The sequence below is a fragment of the Pelodiscus sinensis genome, chromosome 9, assembly GCF_052426305.1.
Source record: "Pelodiscus sinensis isolate ZL-2025 chromosome 9, ASM5242630v1, whole genome shotgun sequence".
Lineage (NCBI taxonomy): Eukaryota > Metazoa > Chordata > Testudines > Trionychidae > Pelodiscus > Pelodiscus sinensis.
The window spans coordinates 41,438,980-41,466,644 of NC_143060.1; the positions used below are offsets into that span (position 1 = coordinate 41,438,980).

The 27,665-nt window shown below is 41.2% G+C and overlaps 1 protein-coding gene across 2 annotated transcripts in view; it reads right to left on the reverse strand.

The window, feature by feature from the left end:
* Positions 1-27,665, reverse strand: part of CDC14A (cell division cycle 14A) — a 128,964-nt gene that overhangs the window by 18,972 nt on the left and 82,327 nt on the right. For both annotated transcript variants that reach the window (XM_014571900.4, XM_014571899.4), the window contains exons 9-13: positions 23,909-24,139; positions 21,251-21,389; positions 7,165-7,282; positions 2,495-2,610; positions 302-349 (exon numbers count right to left, since the gene is read on the reverse strand). In XM_014571900.4, the coding sequence (XP_014427386.2) occupies positions 302-349; positions 2,495-2,610; positions 7,165-7,282; positions 21,251-21,389; positions 23,909-24,139 (652 nt within the window). The remainder of the gene's footprint in view (positions 1-301; positions 350-2,494; positions 2,611-7,164; positions 7,283-21,250; positions 21,390-23,908; positions 24,140-27,665) is intronic.

Consider the following 27,665-nt stretch of genomic DNA (forward strand, 5'->3'; position numbering starts at 1 on the left):
GACTTACGTACAAATTCAACTTAAGAACAAACCTATAGTCTCTATCTTGTACGTAACCCGGGGTCTGTCTGTATTGCACAATTACTAGAAGATTAGCTCTGCTAATTAACCAATTTTTGCCTGTCCCTTAAATGGCCACTTAAAACAGTTTTCAGTATCATAAGCAGAAGTCTGACAAATTGCTACACACCAAACTCATGACAAGACAAAGCACTAAAATCTTAAATAGTATAGTAAATATTTAAACAAATGAAATTTAAATGAACTAAAATTTTTCTCACAAGTTTAACTAAATAAATACCTGAAAGGTTGTGATGTTGATCTGGTGTGCAATTTCATATCTTCCAGCCTACAGTAATTAAAGCAGTCATCACACAAAACATTATGAAAGCATAATTTCAATTTTTCTAATAAAGATATGAACAAAGACTATGATCTGGGCAATGTTATTATTTATGTGCTGCATACATAAACTAAGAAATGTTTCATATAAATTGTGAGATGCATCATAAAAATATATAATTTTAAAATTGTACTCTTGAAACATTGTTTTTCAACTAGATCAATCAAATCTACAATCAGCTGCCATCTCCTGTCCTACAGTACCAGCTTCATATATTAATAAGAAAATTCTGTGATAAAAAGCTGACTATCTAGGTACTTATACTCTCCTCCTCCTCATAGTATATAAACTTAAAGAACAGAAATAAAACCTCTATTCCTTTTTCACCTGTAATGGAAGCCTGCAAATGTTAAAAGATCATGTGTGTGTAAATCTGGGTGAGTTTACTATGGAAAAGTTACATGAAAGATAATGTTTGCATTTCCTTCTGGATGTTAGGAGTACTACTCATGATGTCTTCAGCTTTAAAAGACTTCTACTAGAAGTTGCACAATAAGTTTAAATAACGACTTTGGCATTAAACTTTTTTCACAGACAATGTTTTTACAGTTATATCTAAAAATAAGAACATTTTTGAGCAGAAGAGAATACTAAACATTTTTTGTTATGTGCCATTACTAAGCCACAGCAAAGCATTTTGGCTTCAACTGTTTACATTTTAAATAGCACTTGGTTTAACTGTTACCCTTAAAAGCTATCATTTAGTTATGGAAAAATATACTGCCAATTATTTTAATAGGAATGTCAACTTTTATATGTTGAGTTAAGTGTTAATTTACAATATAACAACAAATGACACTTTAGATTTTTTAGATGAAATTTTCAAAATTTTTATTTGAGCCTGATAGTACATGGTTATTTTGGTAGCAGCAAAAAGAAAGAGAAAGAAATGGAAAGGAATGTAAAAGAACAAAATATAAAATTGTCTGTATTATATCAATTCTTTCTGAGAAGACTTCTGGTATAACTAATAGAGGCTCAGGCATAGTAAAAATCTCTTTATTGCTGTACTGGTAGAGAGAATAATTCCAGCTCCACTCTTTAAAGTTTCCCCAGTTTTGCATCTCTTAGCTTTTAGAACTCCTACCATTTTTATCTTCTTTAAGTGTTCACATATGAGGAAGCAACCCTATCCACCTGCTGAAGGACAATATGTGGCATCTAGTTTGGTGCCTGCCACAACTCCCAAGGGTTCACTTTTGAGAAATATAAAATATTATCTTTCCAGTAATGAAAGGGTACTACATCCCAGTTCATAACAGGGAACAGGAAATTGAAATCCATTCTCCTATGTGTCTGCACAGAGAACTTCCATTAGACTACTCCTCTTTATCTAAAATGAATTTCTCCTTCTTGAAACATAGACACTGGTCTTTTACTTGGCTTAATTAAAATTCTGAAGGCTCATGTTAAATTGTATCAGTAAACTGTTACAGTTATGAAAGCTTTTACACCAGGAAGCAGTATCTGCCTCCCACAAATACAGTCCAACCAAACAGCAAGGATATCAGCTGCTAACATTAACCAATCTAAAAGGGTGGTTTTGTTTGATATTAGCATATGCTGCCTCTTGAGCTTTTGAAGGGCGGTGTGAACAAACTTGATAAACAAGTAAATCTGAAGAAGCTTTGAAAACAAAAGCTTAAGATTGCGCAAACAATTCTGGCAGAAAGCAGTGAACTTTATAGTTAATAACAAATCTGTATAAATTTAACGTTTATAGTGGGAAGAAAGTGAAGTTAGTATGGCGGACTAAGCACAAGACAAAGAGCTAGAAACTTGAACTCAACTATTAAATATTTATTGTTTGTATTACTATAGCATATAGGGCCCTTAACACCAGCTCAAAACCTAATGACTTCTGCAGTCTTAGGCAAGTAATTCACCCTCTCAGTTTCAGATTCCTCAGTGGAGCACCTAACTAACTCACTGTAAAGTTGGCAGTACTAATGTTTGTAAAGTAATCTAAAAATGATAAGGTCTACATATCATTACTTATAATAGGAAACAAACACACAGAGGAACATATGCTTGTCATAAAGAATTAATACACAAAGTATTTAATAATATAACAAATTGGAAGAGGGTTACCTCAGAGCACCAGTTGTAGCAGATCGAGGCTGTCTCTGACTTTTTAAGGCACGAAGTTTGTCTCCCTGTGTCATGCCATTCTTAGATTCCAATTCTGCACTGCCTTCGTTGTCATTCTAAAAGAAAGGGAAGGTGCATTCTTATAAAAATACAAAATCTTCAGAACAATCATCTTACTTCAGTGCCACAAAGATTACTTCTGCTTTGCAGAGACAACATTTTAAGTCAGATAGCGCAATTACAAACAAACTAGGGCAATACTACCTAGATGATGTGTGCATAACTGGTCGGAAAACCATCCTCACAGAGTACATACCAGTGATTTATGTCAAGCCGGAAGAGCTTATTGAGTGGGATGCTACAGGGTTCAGTTATATGCTCAACTCTGTTCAATCTCTCTATATATATACATATATTTTAGAGGTCTGTGCGTACATCTGTGGTGTGTCTGCAAGACCATTTGTTCAAGAACTCTCCTAGCTCCCAGTAAGAGCTAGGACCACCAAATTTGGTATGCACTTTCCTTTTTGCTTAATTTAAAACATCAGGGTTTGGTTGTCCGAGGAAAACCAGAAGTGCCAGGAAAGGGACTGTAGCCAGAAGGGCTGGGGCTCTGCCATCTTGCCTGTCAGCACACTGTGTAAGTAGCTTCCCTACCCCCAGCCCTCCCCCCAACCCAGACCTTGGCTGCAGCACCAGAGGAAGAGAAAAAGGGCAATCTCAGGAAAGTCTGGAGGGAGAAAAAAGGCTGCTGGTGGCCGGGGGGAGGGAGGGGGGAGAGCGGGGCTGGTGGGAGAGAAAAGACCTGTGCTGGATGGAACCCATAACTTAAGCTCCTCCTCACCCCCCCAATGCTCAATCTTGCACCCTTCAGCCTCCTGCACTGGCCCCTCACATCTCCAAGGCCCTACCCTGAATCCTATACTTCCCCCGCCACAGCAAGAGCCCTACCCTGAAGGACCCGGGGAACACCAGGTAAGTCTTTTAGTATCTTCATAAATGATTTAGATAATGGCATGGGGAGTACACTTGTATCCATTGATGTGGATATCCATGGATCATTTTTGCAAATGCAGATGTGGATACAAATTTTGTATACATGCAGGGCTCTACTTACCAAGTTTGTGGACCAAACTTGGAGGGGTTGCAAGTGTTTTGGAGGACAGGATAAAATTCAAAATTATCTGGATAAACTGGAGAAATGGTCTAAAGGATGAAATTCAATAAGGACAAATATAAAGTACTCCGCTTAGGAAGGAACAATCAGTTATACACATACAAAATGAGAAATGACTGACTAGGAAGGAGTATTGAAGAAAGGGATCTAGGGTTTATAATGAATCACAAGCTATTACTCAACAGAATACTACTGTTGCTGAAAAAAGAAAAAAGGATACATCATTCTGGGATATATTTGCAGAAATGTTGTAAGCAAGACAAGAGAAGTAATTCCTCTCTACTCTGTGCTTATTGAACCTCAACTGGAGTACTGTGAGCACTCCTTGGATTGCCACATTTCAGGAACGATGTGGACAAAAATGGAGAAAGTCCAGAGGAGAAGAAGAATAAAAATGACCAAAAGTCTAAAAATATATGGGAAGATAAAATGGGCTTGTTTAGTCTGGAACAGAGAAGAGAGAGGGGACATGACAGTTTTCAAGTACAAAAAAAATTATTACAACGAGGAGGGAGAAAAATTATTCTCCTGGGGACGGGACAAGAACCAATGGGCTTAAATTGCAGCATGGGAAGTTTAAGTCCTGTCAGGATGGTTAACCTCTGGAATAAATTGCTTAGAGAGGCTGTGGAATCTCCATTAGACATTTTTAAGAGCAGGTTAGACAAACTCTTGTCAGAAATGATCTAGACACTAGATACTTAGTCCTACCAAGAGTGCAGGGGACTGGACTAGATGACTTCCCGAGGTCCCTTCGGCCATGTCTACACTACAGAGAAGATCAAAGCTGCCGCAGTCAATCTTCTGGGATTTGAGTTAGCGGGTCTAGTGAAGACACGCTAATTTGAACTGTGAAAGTGTTCCTGTCCATGCTGGTAGTTCTGCTTCTACGAGGACTAAGAGAAGTTGAAGGAAGAGTGTGCTCCCCTCTACTTCCCGCTGTGTGAACTTCCCGAAGTATCTTAACATCAACATTCAAGTTAAGATACTTCGACTCAAGCTACACAATTAACATAGCTGAAGCTGAGTATCTTAATTCAAACTTATCCCCTAGTGCAGAATGGAGCTTCCAGTCCTACAATTCTATGATTCATTGAATCATGGCATGCTGCTATGCCTGTGCATTATCCCACTGACTTCAATGAAGCACTATGGAGGCATATATCCACAGGATACAGCCTTAATTATGTACTGAGTCACAGATCAGTGACATAAAATACTGGAAACTAAACAGGAAATATTTTGTAGTGGATATTTTAATAGCATATACAGGATTTGATCCTACCCTAACGAATTAAAGGAATTTGCCATTAACTTCAATGGGAGCAGGATATGATCGATACAGGCTGTCCCCGGGTTACGTCCAAGATTGGGACTGTAGGTTTGTTCTTAAGTTGAATTTGTATGTAAGTCGGAACTGGTACATATTGTAGGGGAAACTCTAGCCAAACATTTCTCCAGAGCTCAGTTTTATTCTCCCACACCTCACTTCCCTCAGTCCTTTATTCTCAAGCTGAGGTGTCTGCTGAGAAAAGCCGCTCTGCGTCTCCCTGGTCTTCTGGGGAGGGAGGGCTAGCTTCGCGTCTCCCTGGTCTGCTGGGGGGAAGCAGCTAGTGCGGGGTTGCCTCACCCCGTTTGTAAGTAGGGATCTGATGTAAGTCGGATCCATGTAACCCGGGGACTGCCTGTACTGAGGAATCTAATAAGCTACAGATCATCTTCCATTGATCTTTGAATTTAATTAAAAAGTAGTACAAGTTAATGTATTTCTGACTCAAGATCCTCTGTGTAGCAAAAGTTAGGTATATTTCCCACAACATTAAAAGTATGATCCAAAAAGCCCTTTAGTAAATAGCACAACAGGAAGAATAAAGAAAGCAAAAATTAAAATGCCTTAAATTACAATTCGATTAGGAAAAAAATATGAAAAATTGCACACTATAAAATGAAACAAGAAGAAAAAGTATGTCTGGTTCCAAGAGCCCAGAAAGTTTGCTCTAGGGATGTGAAAGTGTAACATTGTATGTGATCAACCTTCATGATTACACACAGACTCCCTGCACACAGAAGCTCCCAGAGAGCTGTCTACCCCTTTTCCCCCATGCCTGGGGTGGGAGAAGGCAGTTGGGAGCAGGTATGTGCAGGGAGACCACTTTTAAGTTAGTTTCCCACGTATACAGGCTCCTGGGGAAACCCCTGCCCCCCACATGTAAATTTGAGACCTCTTGGGTATTTTAGGCATGGGCAAAGATTTTTTCTGAAAACTTGTAAACAATATCTTGTGAATGCCTAATTATTCTGATACAAAGGAAAACAGGAAGAATAGTAAAGCTCAGGAATAATGTAATGACCTGAAACATCAAAAAAGGAATTCTGCAAAAAGTGGAAAATGGCAAATTGCTAAGGAGCACAAAAGAATAGCACAACATGTAGACGCAAAATAGGAACAGCTAAGACAAAATACTTTAAACATAGTAAGGAACATAAAAGGCAAGGAAAAGAGGCTCTACAAACAAATAAACTAGGATCAAGAGAAATGTGAGGGAAAGTGCAGGTCCTCTGCTTAGCTGGAAGAAGAGCTAATAACTGATTACATCAAGGCTGAGATGTTTAATGCCTATTTTGCTACACTAAAGACAGTGGACCAATGAGAAAACCTCTCCACACCTTTGCTCTGTGATCAGAATCACAAAAAGTACATGGATTCATTTACACTCCTTGCTAAGTATTTGAAAATCAGCCAGCTGGAGATGAGTACTGTGGCTACTTAAGTGATTGGGAGAGCAATTAAGTGCTACCTTGTATAAAAAAGCACTACTGGGAAAGTGTAGGTGATAGAATAATTCAGAATTATATTGAAACCAGAACAAAATCTAGGTTTCAATAGAACTGGCTGGAAAACTAAGTTGACTGAATCAATGAACTTGTCAAAGAGTCACACAAGGCATGCCAACTTCTAGTTCAGTGAGTAGTGGCCAGCTTTTGGGTTTTTTGTTTTTGTTGTTGTTTACCTACTGTCCTCTCCTCAAAATACTAAATAGCAGATAGTTACCATATTCTTTAGCCAACGTATTTACCAATGCTGCTATTCTCATTCTATCTTATCAAGATTTTAATCTTGAATTTACTTTTTGAAATAGATAACAAATAAGCTTTAAGTTTCTTTGTATTATTTATCATAAATATTCACGTGGTCCAAATATTTTTCCTCTGAATCTATAAATTCATTATAAATTATTTTTCCTTTATCATTATTGAACACCAAGAACATTCTTTTTATTATCCTCATTTAATATGTGTATTTTTAAAAGATCCATTTTCTTCTTCAATTCATATGTGATTTTAACAGTCATTATACTATGGAAAAAAAGCTTTAAAATTGGATATAGTTCATTATTAAAACTTATGAGTCCCATCCTTTTGGTGCATGATTCTACCAGTGAATGCTAACCTCCCCACTTTGTTCTAAGTTTTATGCTTTACTAAAACTCACACTGATTGAAAGGTCATCCAAACTAGAAAGAATTTTATTCACAGTTCCGTCATCAACTGATTGTTTTTTCTGTTTGGATCGGAAGACATCTCCTTGGATCCACAATGTTGCTTGCTTCCTGTTTAAATTAAACCAAAACCAATTAGTATCAACAACAAATTTACATGCAGCCAAAACTAGTGAGACACATCAAACCATCAACTGAAAACATTCTGTCTTTCATATATACTCATAAATACATCCTATAATTAATGGGTACATCTCTTCTTTGGTAATAAATAAAAAAGTAATGGCTCAGATATGAATCCCTGTATGGTTATGTGCGTCAAATATATATATTACATCTGTCTCTTTTCCTCCAAAATACTTCAGGTTTTTGTTTAAAAGAAGCTTATCTGAATCAGAAAGACAAACAATGTACTGCAGAACCCAGTCATTTTGGAACAACATGTTAAAACCACACACATACTACACTAGGGATGTAACCGAAAAGCCTCAGCTACCCGCAGATGGCCTCCCATGGAGCAGCCTCTGTCCATGGCAAGCTTGGGTCTGCCGCGGACAGAGGCTGCTCTGTGGCAGCAGCCCCTGTCCACAGAGGGTCTGATCTCTCTGTGGACAGAGGCTCAGACACCCTTCTCCCCCAGCATCGTAGGGGCTGCTACTGTGGACTAGCCTCTTTCCGCAGGGAGCTCAGACTTCTGGTTTTTAAATTGGCTCCCCTCGCAGACCAGCTCCCGCCTGCCACCCCACACTGCTGCTTCTAATTCAGAGGCAGCAGTCGGAGTAGCAGGGTGCTCCCTGGGGTTGGGGCCAGGAGTGCCCTGGCTTCTGTCCCCGCCTCAGGGGATTATTGAATAGTCGTGTCTGCTAAGATTTCATGTAGTTACACGACTATTCAATTACAATTTCTAACATCCCTAACATACACAATGATCTTGCAAACTGTATATAGATTAAACTGGAAGTTGTTTAGTACAAAAACTGTTTTTGTTGTGTGTATGCATAAATGCCTACCACAATCTGTAGCTTTTAGACTAGGGATTTAAAATTTTGATTATTTGGCTAATCAAATAGTCGATGCAATTCGCATTGACTATTCAATTAGTCAATAAGGGCACTTTTGTCTTCCCCAGGCCTATTGCTACACTTCAAAAGTGAAAGTGCTGTGGGGCCAACAGGGGAATCGAGCAGTCCCCGGCTGGTCCTATGCTCCCCGAGGTGTTTCAAAGCAGCAGTGCTGCACGGAGCCGAGGTCAGTTGGGGACTCCGAGTCTTCAGCTGACCTGAGGCTCCATGTGGCATTTCAAGGCGGCAGGGCCTCATGGACCCTGGAGTCAGCAGGGGAGTACCCAGCGGACCCCAGCCTCCACACGGCGCTGCCACTTTGAAATGCTGTATGTAGCCTGGGCCAGCTGAGGACTCCCAACAGCTGGGTTGTACGCAGCATTTCAAAGCAGCAGCGCCAAATGCAGTGGTGCCGTTTTGAAGCACACCTTTTTCTCTCCCACCCGCCGCTGCATCTTTCTGATAGAGGCAGCAAGGGTGAGGGAAGCGACTAGTCATTCACATCCCTATTATAGACACTACTGTGTTCCATTTTAGTAATAATAATGCAGAGGAGATGACAATGAGAATTTTTAGTATCACATTTCTGTTAGGAATTTTCTCCTTATTCATAACAAATAGATAACACTTCTCTCATGTGGAATTTGCAGATTGAACAACGAGGCCCATGCTTCAATTCAGGCTACCAGATGAGATTTTGCAACACTACAGCAACACCAGGATCTGAGTATTAGCATTCAACAACAACTTGAAATTATATTAACAAGAGGCAATTACATTTTTAGTCTCTCTCTAAACATTCATTTTGGTACAAATTGTGTTTTAGTCATTTACCAGACGTTCATGCTAGTTGAATGAAGATGGAAGCTATTATCAAAGAAAATGATTGGGTAAGAAATGTTTTATATTGCTGCATAGGTAATCTCCTCATTCATAACAAATGGAAAGTAGTGATACACAAAAATGTGGAGGGTTAAGTGATGGGTTAGTAAGTAAAGTACTAATTATTATAGTAGAATAAGCAAAAACCTGGGCCTCCCAATACAAGGCAAAAGCGCTGTAATTTAAAGAACTATTTGGAAACACAGTAGCATCCTCCTACCAGAGGATGCTTCTGGCAGAGGAATAGAAACCTTTGACTTTCTTCTTCAGGTAGGGCCTAGACACTTTCATGTCACAATTTTTAGAGGTTTAGGAATGCCTAGTTATGCCAAAGAAATGCTGAGGATTAGAACAAAATCATAGGAGAACTATTTCCCAGGAAATGTTTTAAGAACCACCTACCATGGGCAGAAAGATTCCTGGGAGCTGTAAGAATAATTTTTTCTTCATGATAAAAGGAGCGTGGGTTCTTGTGATGGCAACTAGAAAGGCCACACACAAGCTTTTCTAATCTGATATTATTTAATCTTGACATCATTTGGAGAGTCCAATATACCTGCATAAAGAATGCTGGTAGGGCTGTTACCTACTTTTCTCTGATGAGTCCTACAATCCTGGGGGAACTCTAGTGTAGCTCATGTGCAAAATTTCATGACGATTAAAAGCTGTATTACAGAAACATCTATAGGCTGCTTCCAGCTGTGGGCACTGTAAAAATATAACATAGAACATCCCTGCCCCAAAGTAATGATTGTTTGTCGTCATATCAGAAATTGCATTTGACAAGACCAAAAATATTTTCTAGCTGAGTTCTGTCTTGATTCCAAAATGTACCAATAAAATTAATGAAGAACTGATGTGTTACACTTTTCCTTCAACATCTGGCTGCTAACAGTGATTGGTCTATGTATGGACGGAGAAGAGGTCCTTGCTGTGAGAGGTCTGGTTCTTTGTTGCACATAGAAAGGAGATTCTTTGACTGCTTAACAAGTCCAAAACAATTGTCTTTTAGACCAATGGTGGTCTTGAAGGAGACTTCATTTCTCTAGATTTAAAGACATTAGATTCTTTTTGTCTTCCATTACCTCAGTCAAGGTCTGACTGTTATGGGGTACAGGGGCTCACCCCGCCCCGGGCAGTCCCGCCGCCCCGTTCGCTGTCTCAGTCACTCCCAGTCTTCATTAAACGGTGCCCGGTCAACCCTCCCTTCGGTCGCCCAGACGACCCCTCGAGCGAGGAGGTGAGGGGGGTCCGGGCCCACCCTCTCTCCAGACCCCAGCCCAGGGCCCTAAGGCGGGGGAGACTAACCTCACTCCCCCAACCTGGCTGATGGGGCACAGAGCCTCAACACATCAGCCCGCGGGCTCCAGTATGCACCCGCCCTGGGCTGCTTCCTCACACCCTCGCTCATCCGCTCACCAGTCGGCTTGTCCCGCTGCTTCCTCATGCCTCTCAGTCCCTTCATCCGGCGTCCTCCTCCTCGCCTCCCCTTCCCCTTCTGGCTCTGCGGGTTTTATACCTGGGGAGGGTGCCGCCCTCTCCCTTCCAGAACGCCTGCACCGGCGTTCGCCCGCGGCTCCACCCTCTCCTCCCCAGCTGTCTCCACTCACCCCCGGCGTCCTCCTTGCCGCTGGCATCAGTGGGGAATAGGCCTTGCCTGGGGGCGTTTACAGGGCCGCCCGCTCCGAGGCTGGCGGGGTGGCATTCCTCCCCCGTTGCCACCGTCTCTCCCAGCACGGGGGGCACTTCTCCCGTTGTGCTCGGGGCCGTGCCAGTCAAGCTGCCTGCCGAGCGGCATGTCCCCGCTGCCCCGCCGACCGCGTCCCTGGCGGCGGCGAGAAAAGCCACGCCGCTTCTCCCTGCCTCGCTGGGGGGTGGGTACCCTTAGTGCGGGGTTGCCTCACCCCGTCACACTGACCTTTAGTTATTCGCTGATTTTGGAATGGATTCAGGATTTAGGGCAACAAGCTAATTTTTAAGCCAGAGGAAGGCAGAGAAAACTTCCCATATGGGAAAGCTGTTCCATCAAATTCACTACAGAGTTTGATGCACCTTCTTCCAAAGCAGCTGCTAGTCTGGTTATGGTCATACAGAACACTGGACTCAATGGACCATAGTAGTCAATCTTGCATGGATATTTACTTTTTTTTTCAAACATGCAACTGATAGATCTCTCAAAATTAAGTAAAAAGATGCACAGCCTGAGATTTTGTAAATTTGTACAGTAGAGGGTGAGAGGTGGAGAAAGTGTTAGATGATTCCTTTTTTCTAAGTGAGGAATCATAACCCCAGGCTCACCTAGTCTTTCACATACACATCCCATATTGTGAAGCTTGTTTCCACAATGAGCATGTAAAGACTCAGAGTGAACCTGGATTGGCTTTTAGTATATTGTCTGTATTTACCTCACAAGAGACATTCAGCTATGTACTGGGAATGGTGCTTAACTTCGTATTGCATACAACAAGTGGTTCCATGATCTCATTAGGACTTTCTTGAGGAATATTCTGTGAAGTCCTGCTCAAGGAATGATATCAATACATATCAATAAACAGTGCTAGTAATCCTACCTGCTAGAGATAGCTGGTAAGGATGACTACTGTCAGGAATGCAATTAAGTTTTAGATTTTTGCAAATCTTTACAGTGGTGGTAAAATTATTCTTTGCAGCCAATGAGTTTGGAGCCATACCTCTTGACATATAAAAAAAATAGCCAACATGCTACTACAAGGATTTGACCAGAATGCGAAGCTGTAATCTTTCACATTGAAAACAAGAAATCTACACCTAGACAAATAAATACTTGCTAATCACCAAACGGATGGATGTTCTTTACTAAGTATAGGAAAGATTTTGATTTGAATGGCTATAGTTTAGGTTTAAAAATTTCTAAATGTCTTCCTTGCTCTTATTACCTATGGAAAGTCCTCTTTCTGAGGGTGTGATGTCTTTTCACTAGTGTGTGAATATATAGAAAATATAGGAGTATTTCAGAAGAAACATAGTACCAATCACTCAGTAAATCAGGAGCTAGTTTGAACATGAGAAAGCATTTCTCACTTACGTTTCTGTAATCCCATAGTGTAGCTGCACATGGAATGTGCTTGTACAGTAGGTACAGACTTCTTAAGGTGCTCCTTACAATCTAATGTGGAGCCAGCTCATGAAGATGGGGAGGGGCAGAGAAAGACCTCTAGCTTCTCTTCATATTCTGATCTCCTCTCCCTGTCAAGTAATGGTCCGCAGGTAGCAAACAAAAAACAAGCACAATATTTATTCCCCTACTATCTGAAATCTGAGCACTTTTCCTTGGGAGAGCCAACATTCATGGACTAAAGCTAGGAAGGCACAATACCTATTATGTTTCAGCTGAGGTAAGGCTTCACAGGAGTAACAGCTTCTCCGCATGCCCACATATCTTACAGGGTGAAGATGGGACTGATACCAAGCACACTGAAGGAACTTTACAGAGAACAGAAAAATCCCAGTTACTACTTTGCCTGGTGTGAAGGCACAGAAGAATGGGTTTAAATCCCGATATTTATTCCACTTGCTCATTAACAAAGTGAAATCATGCCTTACAAAGACTATATTTGCTTTTTATTTTGGATCTGGAACCTCTAGAGTTTGCAAGATTTATTCCCGAGATGGCTCAAAGGCTTCTCCTCTCCTTGGAAATCCTCATCTTCCTCAATGAGCCTTCCCACAGCAGAGTTGTGGTTTGGGGATGGTAAGTAGGAGGGAGACAGGAGAGGGCATGACAGTTTAACTCAAAGCACCATATGCTGGCAGAACGAAGATCAGTGTCTAGTAGTAGCAGGGCACAGTTCATCCTGTGAGGCTCCTGAAAAACCATCTTATTAGCACTTATTAGACTTGGCTCAATGAGTGCAGGACTTCTTTGCTACTGTGATGGGGGTACAGGGAGCTTGCTAAGTGGTGCTATTGCACTGGAGGAACCAAAGAGCTAGAGCATCAATGCTCCAGTGATCCTTCAGCTCAAGAGAGAGTAGGAAGGGTTAGATGCTAACATGAAGTTGCTACTGCATAATAATGAATACAAATTAAAGTTACGAAATAAAACTGAACAGCCAACTTGTTCTGTTGCCAGAGACAAAATTTTGCTGGCATGAGTTGATGGTGGAACTTAGTTGGTGGCACCTCCAGCAACAACGCTGTATTGCTTCTAAAAAGCACAGGTCAGAAAGATTACCCATTAGTGATGAATGCAGAGAGAAGCTGTGCAGCAGAAAATTAATTTACCTTTTTGTTTATATAATCTGGAAGTCTATTATAAAATGTGGTTGTAAATGGAAGGACTAATCTGCTAGCTAGGGAAGAAAATCATGCTTCAAATAACTCAGTCTCTGTTCTCTTCTTATGTCTTTATTAATAAAATGCTAAACAAACCAAAAAAAACTACCAGTTTCACCACCTATCAGGGTCTTGTCATAGCCCTTGTCTTTTGGACTTCAAAATGCTTATATCCCTTTCTTCATAGCCTTCCCTAGCCAGCCTGCTCCCTCCAGGGGTTCCGTGTCTCAAGCCTTCTGCCTGACAGGTGTAGAGAGCTCCCTTCCAGTCCCTTTCCATTCCCCAGGTGTCTGCGTACAGGGACCAAGGCTTGTAACTGTTTTTAGTGCTGCCCATTAATATTTGAAAGCAAACTTACATAGTCTAATAAAAATGATCAGACAGATCATTTGAAAGTTCAGTCCTCTTACCAATAATGTACACTGTGGCACAGAGCCCAGTAAATAGTCTCCACAAAACTACTCTCAAGTTGATTTTTTTGACACTTTACTGCTAAGAAAAGCAGTGGCAAACCGAAGCAATGCATTTTCTTCTACCTACTTCATTTTCCTCACAGAAACTAAACACCTTTTTTATTTTCAACACGAAAATCATTACCTAAGTCCCAGAGATGAGTGACCATCACAAAAGCATATGAAGAAGTGAACTGGAAACCTTTTATTCCTCATCTAACACATTCCTTTGTATAGGCTTAAAATATGAATATAACATATCTATAAAATCAGTGATAAAGATGGACTATATCAGTACAATTTAAAATAATTTCAAACAATATTACCACACATACCAAATATTTGCATATTTGCCAGCAGGTGTGAACTATTTACCTGAGGTGATATATTTCTAGATGTAGACCACAGAGTTGTATAGTATTTTGTGTAATGTGCTTAATGGATAGCATGAGAGTAAATGTTAAACAACTAACTCTCTTGCCCACCCTTCTCTGGTTAGCAGGAAGGAACTGTCTTTTAGGCCATTGGTGGAGTTGCATCAGGTAGACTGTGTCTGTTATCTGATGTCAAGGCAGAAAGAGATCAGAAGAATTCCTGCAATTTAGTATGATCACACTGTTGCTCCAAAGAATAACTAGAATATAGATGGTGGTGTAAAAGAGATATAATAAATAACTAAAGTTTTGTACTAACAAGAATTGGTATTAGAATTAGATATGCAATTATATCTCTCTGCCTATGTGAAGCAATTATGTGGGAAAGGGGGAGATGTGAAGGAGTGAATGGGTGCAAGGAATATGAGTATTTGAAGAGAGAGAGAGATAAAAACTTAAAGGTTACCTCAGTGCCCAGATGACCCAAAGGGGGAGTTAAAGACTCGGGAGCAGCAGACACTATCTAATGGGCCCTGGATAAAAGGGAGACTGGTGCAGGACAGACAGATGGCCTTGGAGTTAAAGACAAGCATCCCTAACTAAAACAGATAACACAACATGCTGACATAAAAAACAACTTCTAGATAAACAGATGTTACACAAACTGATTAGGAACTGACGGTGCACAATGCATAGAACTGAATGGAAGAAAAGTGCTGTAAAAGATGGGTGTTTTGCATGAATCTTCCGGTCTCGTCTTGTCAAGCTTAGAGCACCTGTCCGGACTGGCAGAAGCCCTGCATCAAACCACCTAGCCAGTGACTATAACATCAACAAAGTGGGTGGGTGGGTGTGTTGCACTATATGCATATGCTAGAATAATGTTACATTATCAATAAATGTGGCATTCTGTCTTATCCCTCTGAAAAAGATTTAAAGTATAACACAACTAATAAAAGTGGGAGCATAACACACAAATCTCACTATGAGCTCCTGCATACAGCTCCTGTTAGAGGGGAAAAAAAGTGACAACTTCAGCAATAAACAAAAAAAGACACTTGATTATCTGCATCAGAGAAAAGCTCCCAGTGGGAGGTCAGATAATCAGTAAATACAGCAGGATCAGACAGCTGAAAAAGTGTTCCTACACAGAGTGAGGAAAGTCAGTATCCCATGTATTTAAAGAATGATCTGAGATTACACAGCTGCTGCTGTGGTGGGAATTTTAAAAATAAAACCAGCCAATATAGGATATGGAGCTGTAGCATAAACACACTCTTTTGGTCAAAGAGGAACTCTGACATTGCTTCAATAAAAAGTAGAACAAATAACTGAAAATAAATCTGTATCTATTTATGTATATCTGGATCTATATAATATCTCTAGCTCTCTTGTTTGGAGAAGTTAACTGTCCAGATGAGAACAATGTTTTCTTCATCTATTTACAGCCCAAATCAGTAAGTACAGGCAGTCCCTGGGTTACGTACAAGATAGGGACTGTAGGTTTGTTCTTAAGTTGAATTTGTATGTAAGTTGGAACTGGTACATATTGTAGGGGAAACTCTAGCCAAACATTTCTCTAGAGCTCAGTTTTATTCTCCCACACCTCACTTCCCTCAGTCCTTTATTCTCAAGCTGAGGTGTCTGCTGAGAAAAGCTGCTCAGCATCTCCCTGGTCTGCTGGGGGGGAGGGGGGCGCTAGCTTCGCGTCTCCCTGGTCTGCTAGGGGGAAGCAGCTAATGCGGGGTTGCCTTACCCCGTTTGTAAGTAGGGATCCGATGTAAGTCGGATCCATGTAACCCAGGGACTGCCTGTAACTCTTCAGTAAATCATGAGCTGTTCCATTTACCTCTATCCTTGTTCACTCTAAACACTAACAATATTTAAAATATGAAAACTGTTACCTATTTCACTGCTTCATGGTTTAACAAAAGCAGAATCCCAAGCAGAATCTCAAAGCACTTTCCATGTTTCCTCAGGTGCCAATACTGAACTCAAATATTAAAACCATGAGCTCTGTTCTAACAATTTCTACAATTACGTTTTGTGCTGCCAAATACAAAGATTTAGGTCAGAGAAAGATTAAAAATATTAACTGTATTTATTGTGATACCCATTTTTATAACTCCCTTTTAAAACATCTCTGCATTTTCCACTAAAATTTGCAATGTGCCACACTGGACTGCTGCAGAACCCAGAGTCATGTCACACTGTGTAGATCCACTGAGTGAGTACTAATGCTCTGAGTAACAGGGTAGTTTGTGACTATATTGTATTTATATTTGTAGAAATAAATGTTAGTTTAGCACAATCTGTGACACACATGCAAAGCCCCCTTCCTATTCCATGGAAATGGCTCATCCCCAAAGGAAGCTACTAAATACATTAGGGATGTGAAGGACTAGTCAATTATCAGATAAGCCAATACTTCTTGGATAGCCGACAAGCTTGTCAACTAGTGGCTCCCCCTGCCTTTGTTGCCTCTATCAGAAAGAAGCAGGGGGAAAGAAGAAGGAGATACTTCAAAGCAGCAGCGCTGCGTGGAGCCTGGGGCCACACCCTGGGCTACACACGATGGTGCCACTTTGAAACAAATGCGGGAGCCGGGCCACAGGCTCCCACGGTGGCATTTCAAAGCTGCAGCATTGCAGGGAGCCCAAGATCAGCTGGGGAGTCCTCAGCTGATCCCAGGCTCCTTGTGGCGCTGCCGCTTTGAAGCGCTGTGGAAGTCCAATCCTAGCGTTTCAAAGGCTGGGCTCCACAGCTTTTCAAAGTGGCAGCTCCGCATGCAGCCCAGGGAGAATTTCAAAGTGGCAGTGCTGCACGCAGCCTTAAGGCTGTTGCTACACTTCAAAGGTGGAGACACCCTATTGACTAATTGAATAGCCAAAGCAAAATGTATCGACTATTTGATTAGTCAATAACCTGCAATTTAACTTCCCTAGAATACATATTAGGTTGTTGTTCCCTTTGGAGTGGAGGAAATGAGAGGAGCATCTTCAGCCCAACTAAATCAGGGCATGAGTGGAGGAAAGCAGAAAAAGTGGCTGGTGTTGGCAGCCTAGCAGGCCAAGATATTATTAATTTAATACTTTTACTGACCTCTTCAGACAACCCTCTGTCCTATTGCCAAATGAAAGCTTATTAATCAGGGGGTATATATAATTAAATTTACATAAAGCTTTTTAAATCAGACACTTAATATGTGGGTTTGTGACCCAAATCCAGGCATTAGTACCAAACTGAAGGCAACAATAACAAAGTAACTTATTTATTTTAAATCAAAATCTCAGTTTATCACAGCTCTAGCCTTTATTTGAACCTAAATAATCAAAGATGCTTTTGGCATTGCTAAGCAAAAAAAAAAAAAAAAAAAAATCACCATTTTGGCCATCGTTGTTCTATTATACTTTAGACAATTCTGAAACAAGACATATGCTTTAAGTTTTCATATTTCCATTTTATAATTATCTTGATGAAGTTAATTATTCATTAACTTATTCATTAATTTATTAAAGCTGTTTAATTTATAAACCTTTTCAGAATCACTTTCTTTATTTTTCATAACGCTGAATTCATTAGACAAAAGACTGGCAAAGTCAACTGTTATGTCATTTTCATAATGCGCTAAAAGCTTGCTATGAGAGTAGAGATGAGTTAGAAAACCAATGAAGATTTTCCTACCCTTTTACAAGGTGGCAGTTGCAAATTTTATTTTACTGATACCTGTATTTAAAATACAGCTGCAATTCTGTTAGCTTACAAGTTTCATTCTATGAATACATAAATACAGATTAACCTAACATCAAATTTTAAAATCTGCGGCATTTGATACATACAGATAATCCCTGATTTACGAACGAGTTACGTTCCAAACACTTGGTTGTAACTCAATCTGTTCGTAAGTCGGACCCCATTCATTTAAATGTGACCGTGCTGTTCATAAGTGTGGATCGCATTCGTAACTTGGGGACTGGCTGTACTTGACTCATATGTGCTTGGGTTTGTATGTTGCCTCTAAAAAACACTGGATCTGATTCTTTATTCTGTTACACCAATAATATAACAAAATTAAGTCTACTGTTTACTAGCTACCTTAGTAGCATCTTTCTATGGTGATTATTACTGCTAAATTTAAATGTTAAAGGCAGTTTATGATATGGCTGATTTTTTGTCTTACTTGACATTCAGAGCTTAAATAAACCAGTAGTTACCAAACTGTACTTCACAATGACACAAGTGGAACAATAATGTTGCAACTTTGTTGTCTCCTAAATGTCCTGAGACCAACAATATCTTTTACATTATTTCACCTTCTCTGTCTCTAATAGTGGAACAGGTATCTGTCAGTCTTCTGGCAGTAATGTTGCTTATTACAGTAACTGTAGACTAGTTAAGGACTAATTTAGTTGCTCCAGAACATTTTTTTTAAGATTAAAAAGAGCAGACACCTCTTTTGCAACTTGCACGGGTGCTTTAAGTCTTTATCAGGAATTTCCGTGGTATAAATCCAATCACAATAAAGGCTGGGAGAAGCCACCCACATTGGAAAGAGGCAAAACCAAAGAATGGTGAAAAACAGATCAGAATAAAGATGGTTAGCGATAAAGGGATACTGGTAGTAGTGGCAGTCTTCTGTTAATACTATTACAGAAGTGAATTTAATTCTTGGGAAAGACAGCTGATCATTTTAGAGAGTGAATTCCTTTATGCAAGGATAGGTATATCACAATACGAACGAAGGAAATGCAAAGTTCCTCCTGGGCTCTACCAAGAAGGCTCTATTAGCTTTAACTTGGAGGGGTCACCATTAGAAAAGGTAGTCCTATTTTTTTCCACACTAAGTTTTTTGTTAAGACAACTAGTAAAAATGAAAAAAAAAAGAGTCAACTGACCCAGAACGAATATTAATCATTAAAAGTAATTATAACACTTTCATGTGGACATCCCCATTTCTTATAATATCTGTTAAAATGTCTGCTACTGCCTATTATTACTTGGAAGTTAATAAAAAAAATCAACACCACCAAGCAAATCTAGGTGTTGAAACATCTTATTACTTGGTGATGACATTTAAACTTGTGACCTTTTACTAAAGAGGATAAATACACTAAGCCCAGTAATTTGATTTGCCACTCTGCCTATGCTATCATTTTCCAAACTGCAAAAGCAAACTTTGTTTTACTACAAATCAATATAATCTACACTCTCTCAACTGTCCACATTTTATCTATCAGTTATGATGTAACATATGAAACGAACTACTAAGAAAACACATACAATATTTGCCTCCTCACATCATCTATTGTTGCCCAATTTTCTTTTCTTTTCTTTTTTTTTAAATTTTGCTTGGTTGTAAATGCAGTTACTCATTGTTTTTCACTTCTTTAATACTCTGTTATAATAGCCAGACACTTCTGAGACCAGATGACCAATGCAACTCAGAAGAAAAACACTTTATGAATCAGAACAAAGTGAATTGTTTGAGGAAGTGGCCCAGGGAAAAACCTGCCAGATTGGAAGCAAAACAACCCCTATCTGTTGCTGCTGCCTTAGGGTCTCTGGTCCAGAACCCGGAGTAGTGGGTGAGCTCAGGTTCTCCCCAAACCTCCCCCATGCCAACACAGAGACTGACCCACGAAGGGAGACGTAAGTAGGGATGTAAGTAATTAGTCGACTACCCAATAAGCCTATGTTTACTGAGTAGTCAAGTCACAACTCAACTACTCGCTTCGGGGAGCAGGAGCCAGTGCTAGAGGGAGCTGGCTTTGGATCCCCCTAGCACCATCTCTGAAGGGGAGGGCAGTGAAAGCAGAGGCGCAGCGAGGGACCCAGCATGAGCTGGGACTGCTTCAGTCCTGGCTCATGCTGGGTCCCTGACTGCTGCGCCTCTGCTATTTAAATGTAGTAAGAGCTTCCTGGTCTTACTACATTTAAAAGGCAGAGCTGAAATAGGGGGATCCAGGCAGCTTTTACTACATTTAAAAAGCAGAGGCACAGCAGTTGGGGACCCGGTGCGAGCTGGGACTGAAGTGGTCCTGGCTCATGCTGGGTCACCCGCTGTGGCTCTGCCTTTTAAATGCAGTAAGAGTCAGGCGGCTCTTACTACATTTAAAAGCAAAAGCTGCAGCAATCCCAGAGCTGTCATGAGCCGGAATTGCTCAGTCCCAGCTTGTGTTGCCCCCAGGAGCTAACCCCACTGCGGCTCTGCAGTTTAAATGTAGTAGGAGCCGGGCTGCCTTCACGTCAAGCTCCTACTACGTTTAAACTTCAGAGCCCAGCGGGGGTAGCGCGCACCCTCCTTATTGACTAATCGAGTAGTTGATGGAAATTGCATTTCCATTAAACATTACTTACCACCCTCTAACTAGGACTATGGAGGGGTTTTCACTCTGAAACCCTGAATAGTCTGTGATGAGTATGGCTCGGTAAGCTGTAGTCCCTGCTTCTTTAAATGGAAGGAGGCTGTGGGAAGGGCTACTGCAAGCCTCTGAGGCAAATACTATCTGCCAGCAGTGAGAGACCCATTGGGCTTGGACAGAACTGCCACAACACATGATTATTAAACGAATATTCAGGGTCCAAAGTCAAGCACTCAAAAATCGGGTAATGCCAGGATTAAGGATTCTTGTGCATATGCATTAAGATACCATCTTTAAAAACTTTATCACATATTTTTCCCCACATACTTTTTGCCCCAACAGTGACACCCTTTTCAATTTCTAACCTCTCCACATCTGCCTCTCTCTCAAAAAAAAAATCTCAAAATTCAGAACAGTTTTAAATATAATAAAGGGAAATTGCCAGAGACTCCATAGATGTGTCACACTTGCTACTGATTTTATGTGAAAGGTAGTCAAAAACTAAAGTGATGAGTGGTGCCACAAAACCCTATGAGATTATATAGCTTAGATTTGGTAGATACTACAAATAGGTAAAAACAGAGTTGGTTAGAAGCAGTAGACTCCCTAGAGTAACAAAAAGTGCTATACTTACTCTTCCAAAAAGTGTTGCTGGGGTCCTATAATTGAGCCTGGCCGGCATATTCTAACCCAAGCAATGACTTCAGCATGTGTGAATCTATAATGTTTCATTATGTAACAGGCTATCAATGTTCCTGTTCTCCCCAGACCAGCTATAAAAGACAAAATCATTAAAATAACTATTTATATACAATTACATATATATATCACTTAAGTATTTTGAAATCAAAATATTCCTCCTTACCACTATCACAACTCTATATAGCAATTTCATCCATGCCACTTATGTTTCTTACAGAATTTGCTATGTTTTAGAAATAAAGCTAGGCAGATACCTAAACAAGCACCAAATTGTTGGAAGTTTGTTTTTGTAGAAGTGTTTAAGAAAACAATGAAGAAAGGTAGAATTGTGGATTTCATTATGATTTCACCAGTAAAACTTTTTAGATTATAACTTGCTTTTGCAATTTATTTCAATAATGATTTTTAAGGGAAGTTTTTATTTGTTATGATTACAAGATATGAAAATGTATCTAACATCCTATAATAAATGTTAAAAAAGCAAAATGCATTACCCGATAAAGTAAAATCTAAGTTTTAAGACTGACTAGTTTACAAGTTCTGGCCCAATTCCTGCAAACACTTCAGCATGGGTGTGAAAGCATTTAAATATTGGCAGGATTGAGATCCAAACTGACTTTCTGATCACTAAATCATGTTATTAAGTGAGCACTCATTCAATTTAAATGTTTTAAAAATTATGTTTGCAGATTGGGCAAACTGTACAGGCAGTCCCCGACTTACGCGGATCCGACTTATGTCGGATCCGCACTTACGAACGGGGCTTTTCTCGCAAAGCCACTGGACCCCCCCCAGCAGACCAGGGGGACAGGAGCAAAGCCACCCAGGCGGCGGGGGTCCCGCTGCCTGGGCGGTTTTGCTCACGGGCAAACGAGCAAAGCTGCCCAGGCGGCGGCTTTGCTCGGGTGTCCCTGGTCTGCTGGGGGGTCCAGCGGCTTTGCTGGACCCCCCCCCCAGCAGACCAGGGAGACAGGAGTAAAGCCACACGGGCGGCGGGGTCCCTCCGCCTGTGCGGCTTTGCTCGGGTCTCCCTGGTGTGCTGGGGGGGACTTCCCCCAGCACCCCAGGGAGGCAGGAGCAAAGCCGCATGGGCAGCGGGGTCCCCTCCCCCCAGCAGACCAGGCTTTTGTTGCGGGATGCCTCGGGTAGAGCAGCTGGGGTGCTGCCGGGTTGGTCCTGTGGGAACCTACCGGGCAGCGCCCCAGCTGTTCTGTCCCAGGCTACAGATTCAGCAGGTGTTGAAACTGATCATGCTGATTCCAGGAAGCTGGGGGCAGAGCAACTCTGCCTCCGGCTTCGTGTAGTCAGCTCCTGGTCAGTTTCAGTGGCAGCAGCTGAATCTGGAGCCAGTTCCGACTTACATACAAATTCAACTTAAGAACAAACCTATAGTCCCTATCTTGTACGTAACCCGGGGACTGCCTGGACTAGTGTTTCTATTAGGGATGTAAAATTCCATTTAATTGGCTGTGTTCAATTGTCAATTAAAAGGATACGAGCAAGGGGATGTGAACAGGGGCTCTAATCAGCCCCTGCTTGTGGCCAGCCAGGATGCCCCGCAGGCAAAGGCTGCTCTGGCATCCTGGTCAAAGCAATCCCTGCTTGTGGGGCACCCAAGCCTGCTGCGGACACAGGCTGCTCTGGCTAGGATACTGGACCTCTCCTTTGTCTAAAATTTTAATTGGATACATAATCTATCATTTTTTAGTAATCAAATATTGATTAAGTCCCTCATGCTACAGCTAACACAAAACTTCATTCCAGGCAGAATATAAAGATTTATTATGTGCTACCCAGTACAGGTTGGACTTCCCTGATCCAGCACCCTCGGGACTGGAGTGGTCCCGGATGAGGGATTTTTCTGGACCAGGGGAGGTCATTTCATGCCCCCTGCTGCCAACCCTCCCTGCTGCCCCTGCCCTCCAGGCGTCCCAGCTTCCCTCTCACAGCCCAATTGAGCCGCGTGTCAGCTCCTGGCTCCACCCTCGGAGCCCCACTGAGCCGTGTGCTGGTTCCAGAGCCCTCACTCTCCTGCAGTGCTCCGGCACTATCTGATCGTGGAACATTCATGGTGATGCCAAACCATGAACATTGCCAGACCAGAGCACCCCAGATTTTAGAGGTGCAACCTGTATTAAGTTACGGTGCAATGTACTTGATGTTTTAATCTTTTTCAGGCTACATCAATAACTGCAAAATTGTATTTTACAATAAAAAATTATGTTCTTCAGACAAAATTTACAGTAGCAGTTCAGAAGCATGAAAAGGACTGTGTGCCTCTTAACGTCTACTGACCTATTTTCCATAAACACTAGACACAAAATAAACAAACAAAAATAAACAGCATCATCATAACACAGAATAAAAAAGAAACCCTGCATAGCACTGAGTGGCAAATAATGTAATGTATAATTCTCATGCTAGAGTAAAATAATTTAATGTGAACCCTGAAAAAGGAATACAACCTGCAGAGGACCAAAAACTCTTAAGTAAAATTATTATCAGGCAAAATGCTTTTTCCATGATTAATGAGGATTTATTCTTATTTTGAACTGCAAACTCATAAGCACTCTGTAAGGTTTTTACATACCTTTACAGTGTACAGCTATAGCACCTTCGGCATTCTCGCAGATGTTTAAGAACCGTCGCACTATACTGTCACTTGGTGTGCTTCCATCTATGAAGAACAAGTCATAATGCTCAAAGCCAGCATCTGTAAAACGTTTTCCCTCATAGATCTTTTTGTTTAGTCTTACAATCGATGTGACATTGTGCTTCCTGAAATAGGGAAAGTAGGCTTCAGGTGCATGAAGAGGATAACCTAAAATATGCAAAAAAAAGAACATCCACCCATTAGTAAATCTCTGAAAACTATCTTAACACACACAAACCAAACCTCTCTTTAAAAAAAAAAAAAAACCCAAAACAAAACAAATTAACACATTTTAAATGAAAAACATGTTATTAGTGTGCTGTTAACAATCATGTTTGACATCTTAATAAAGATAAATGTATCTATTTGCAAGAACATGTTAAGTTTGGTTAAAAATTAACAAAAAGATTTAGCCTGAGGTTTATAAAGCTATTATTCTTATAAACAAAGGCATCAGAAGATGTGAAAGCATAATGTCTCTTTGGTACTGTACAATGTCCTGTGTGTTAGAAGTTAGGTTTACAATTAATACAGTAGATTCTCTACCCCAACTCTAAAGCTAAACTTATAATGAAGGATTATCCGGTTTCAAGTGAGGCATATGTATGACGATTGTACAATTCCATATGGTGTACATGTTTACCTGTTGTGGAGAGAGAGACTGAAAACCTTAGAACAAGTGGTTATCTTCTGGAACTAAAATCTCATTCTCAACTGCAGTTATTTTTGTGAATCTCTGAATTTTACATCAACGCAATTAAGAATTACATAGTTTTAGTATGTATATGTTATAGCTTTGATTTATGTTTATTCAGCTTTGTGAGTCAAACATTGAGTCAGTCATTCAGCTAGTAGCTATTATTGTAGTGGAGTGGCTGCTCCACTTTACAGAATGAGGGGTTAAGGTAGGCTGGAAAGAACCTGTGCAGAACCCAGCCATTGAGAGATAGGCTTCTTAGGTGCCAGTGAGGAAGCAGCTTGGTGGGGCAGCCTAGATATAAGAAACTTCTCAGAAGAGCAGAAAGCAGTTGGATGCTGACCAGCGAAGGTCAAGGACTGGTTCTCACTGATGGCACAGAATTTTGGACACCGTAGTGCTGAATAGACTCAGGAGAGCAGAGTGGGGGAAGCTTCAACCCGATACCAGCTACAAAGAGCCAAGAAAGTGGTCACAGGGAAGTGGCCAGAGAACATTAAGAGGCCAGGAAGAGGAGGAGGACAGGACAAGGCTGTTGCTAGAGGATCCCTGGGTCAGAACCCAGAGTAGTTGGTGAGCCTGGAGCACTCCTGTTGCACTACCTCTTGCCACCAGGGAGCATGGTTATGGCAGTTTGCGCAGCTTGCCTCTCAGGTGAAGGGCTAGACTTTGAGATGTGGTTGGCTGCTGAGGTAGGTGCAAGTCTGAGGACTGCCGATCCCCACCAAAAGTGGGGAGAATGGACTGGTGGGCATTTTTCTGAAGAGGCTGTCACAATTCAAAGGAGCAATGCAGGCGCAGAGCCAGTAGAGGGGAGACAGGAAAGCAGAGTAATAATGCACAAGACACTGACCAGAATGTGGTGCACTCAAGTGACTGAGCCAATTCCCAGACTAACCAGCAGGAGGTTCTGCAGTGGTGAGTCCAACCTGCTATAATTATGTTATCAGAAACATTCCTAAGAAGCCACAGTAGAAAATATCCTGCTATTATGCTAGCACATTAGGTTTATCACAAATGTGTTCATTTTCGATTGGTTTTCTGTTTACTTCTCACTATTTCTGTGAATAGTAGATCTAGCCAAACTGAACTTTCAATTGTTTATTTTAGGTTAAGAGAGGGTAACTCATGTGGAGAAAATAGCATCTTTTGTTAAGAAAAGGTCAGATTTTTTTTTTTTCTTGACCTTAGTTATTTACCAATTTCGTCTATGCACTAAGCTGAACTGTGCCAAGTGGAGACAGAATTCCTCATATGGGTAGGTAAAGGTGGGGATGGAGAAAATCTACTATGTGTTTGAGAGAGTTTATCTGTTGGTGCGTCTGTGTGTTTGTTCAAGAATTCCTCCTAAACAGTAAGAGCTAGGACCACCAAATTCGGTGTGCAGGTTCCTCTTACAACTTAAACCAAGGTAGTGGTGGTTCCAGGAAAATGGGATATGTCTGGAATGGGACTGCCTCTCAAAGCCATACAGAAAAGAGACAGAATCACTAGGCAGGTGAAAGGGGCTGGCTGGGAGTGCCCTTACCCATCTGGGACTGCCCCAGCCCTGAGCCTCCCATCCTCCCAGAACCCGGTAGGAAGGACTGAAACTCCACTCCCCCGATTTGTATGGGGACATTGCTGGCTGTTCCCCTTTAATTTGCTGGCTGTTCTCCTTCATCAGGAAGCCAGGGGAAAGTACACAGTTTGCTATATTCCTCACTCTGGCAGGGAAGGCGCAGAGGGCAGACGAACCTGGATCTTTTTAAAGACAGTCTTGGAGAAGGTTCCTAGTTGGCTCTCTCACAGGCAAATATCTCAAATAAAATATTCTTTCATGTCTTTGATGTACTGTGTCTTCATTAGCAATTAAGTACCTCAGATCATCTGCATTAAAATGTGCAGAGAGGAAGGAAAGTTGCTCTCCATCAGATGAAACCTGAGAAAAATGTTATGTTCAGGGGATCTTTAAAAGAAGAGACACATTTGCTGTTTATGTTTGATTATTTTAAAAAAGTGTGACTTGTCTGAGGGTAGTAAACTAGCCCCCCTTTTCTAAGAAAGGCATAATGGAAACTAGGGTAGTTATGTGGAATTTTATTTTCCTCAGATATATCTTTAACTCTTAGAGCTAAAATAGATCTGAACCCGTCTTTTGCTTTGGAAAAGGGGAAATTTTTCTCCTGAGAAACATAGGAACATCCTCTATAACTACAGGCAGTCCCCGGGTTACATGGATCCGACTTACATCGGATCCCTACTTACAAACGGGGTGAGGCAACCCCGCATTAGCTGCTTCCCCCTAGCAGACCAGGGAGATGCGGAGCAGCTTTTCTCGGCAGACACCTCAGCTTGAGAATAAAGGACTGAGGGAAGTGAGGTGTGGGAGAATAAAACTGAGCCCTGGAGAAATGTTTGGCTAGAGTTTTCCCTACAATATGTACCAGTTCCGACTTACATACAAATTCAACTTAAGAACAAACCTACAGTCCCTATCTTGTACGTAACCTGGGGACTGCCTGTACTGCTAGAAGAGAAGACTGAACCTCCTGCTGAAGAACTGTTTTTTGATAGTGTCCATGAACAGCCTGGAGGAAATGGGATAGAGGTTGGGAAAACATATGGAAGGAACAGATGGACCTGTAGAAATTGTTTTATTGCCCCAGTCTAACCCATCAAAAATGTTTTCAGAATGGACTGCTGATCAAGAAGAATCAGCTGCCACAGAGGAGGAGTGAGGAGTTGGTTGTTTCCAATAATTTCTGCCCTTTTCTTGCAGTGGGTCCTCTTTGCCGCTGGCACATAGATTCCAAGCAACTTCAGGGCTGCTCTGGAATCCTTTTGACTATGTACCTGATTGTCCATCTTTTCTGAAAAGAGGAAGGGATCTTGAATGGCCTGTCATATTTCAGGAGGGAGATCAGTAGACTGCAGTCATGAATTCGTAAATATGGCAGACATACTGAATTGAACTGCTGAGTCTGATGACCAGTCTGATGACTCAAGCAGTTGTGG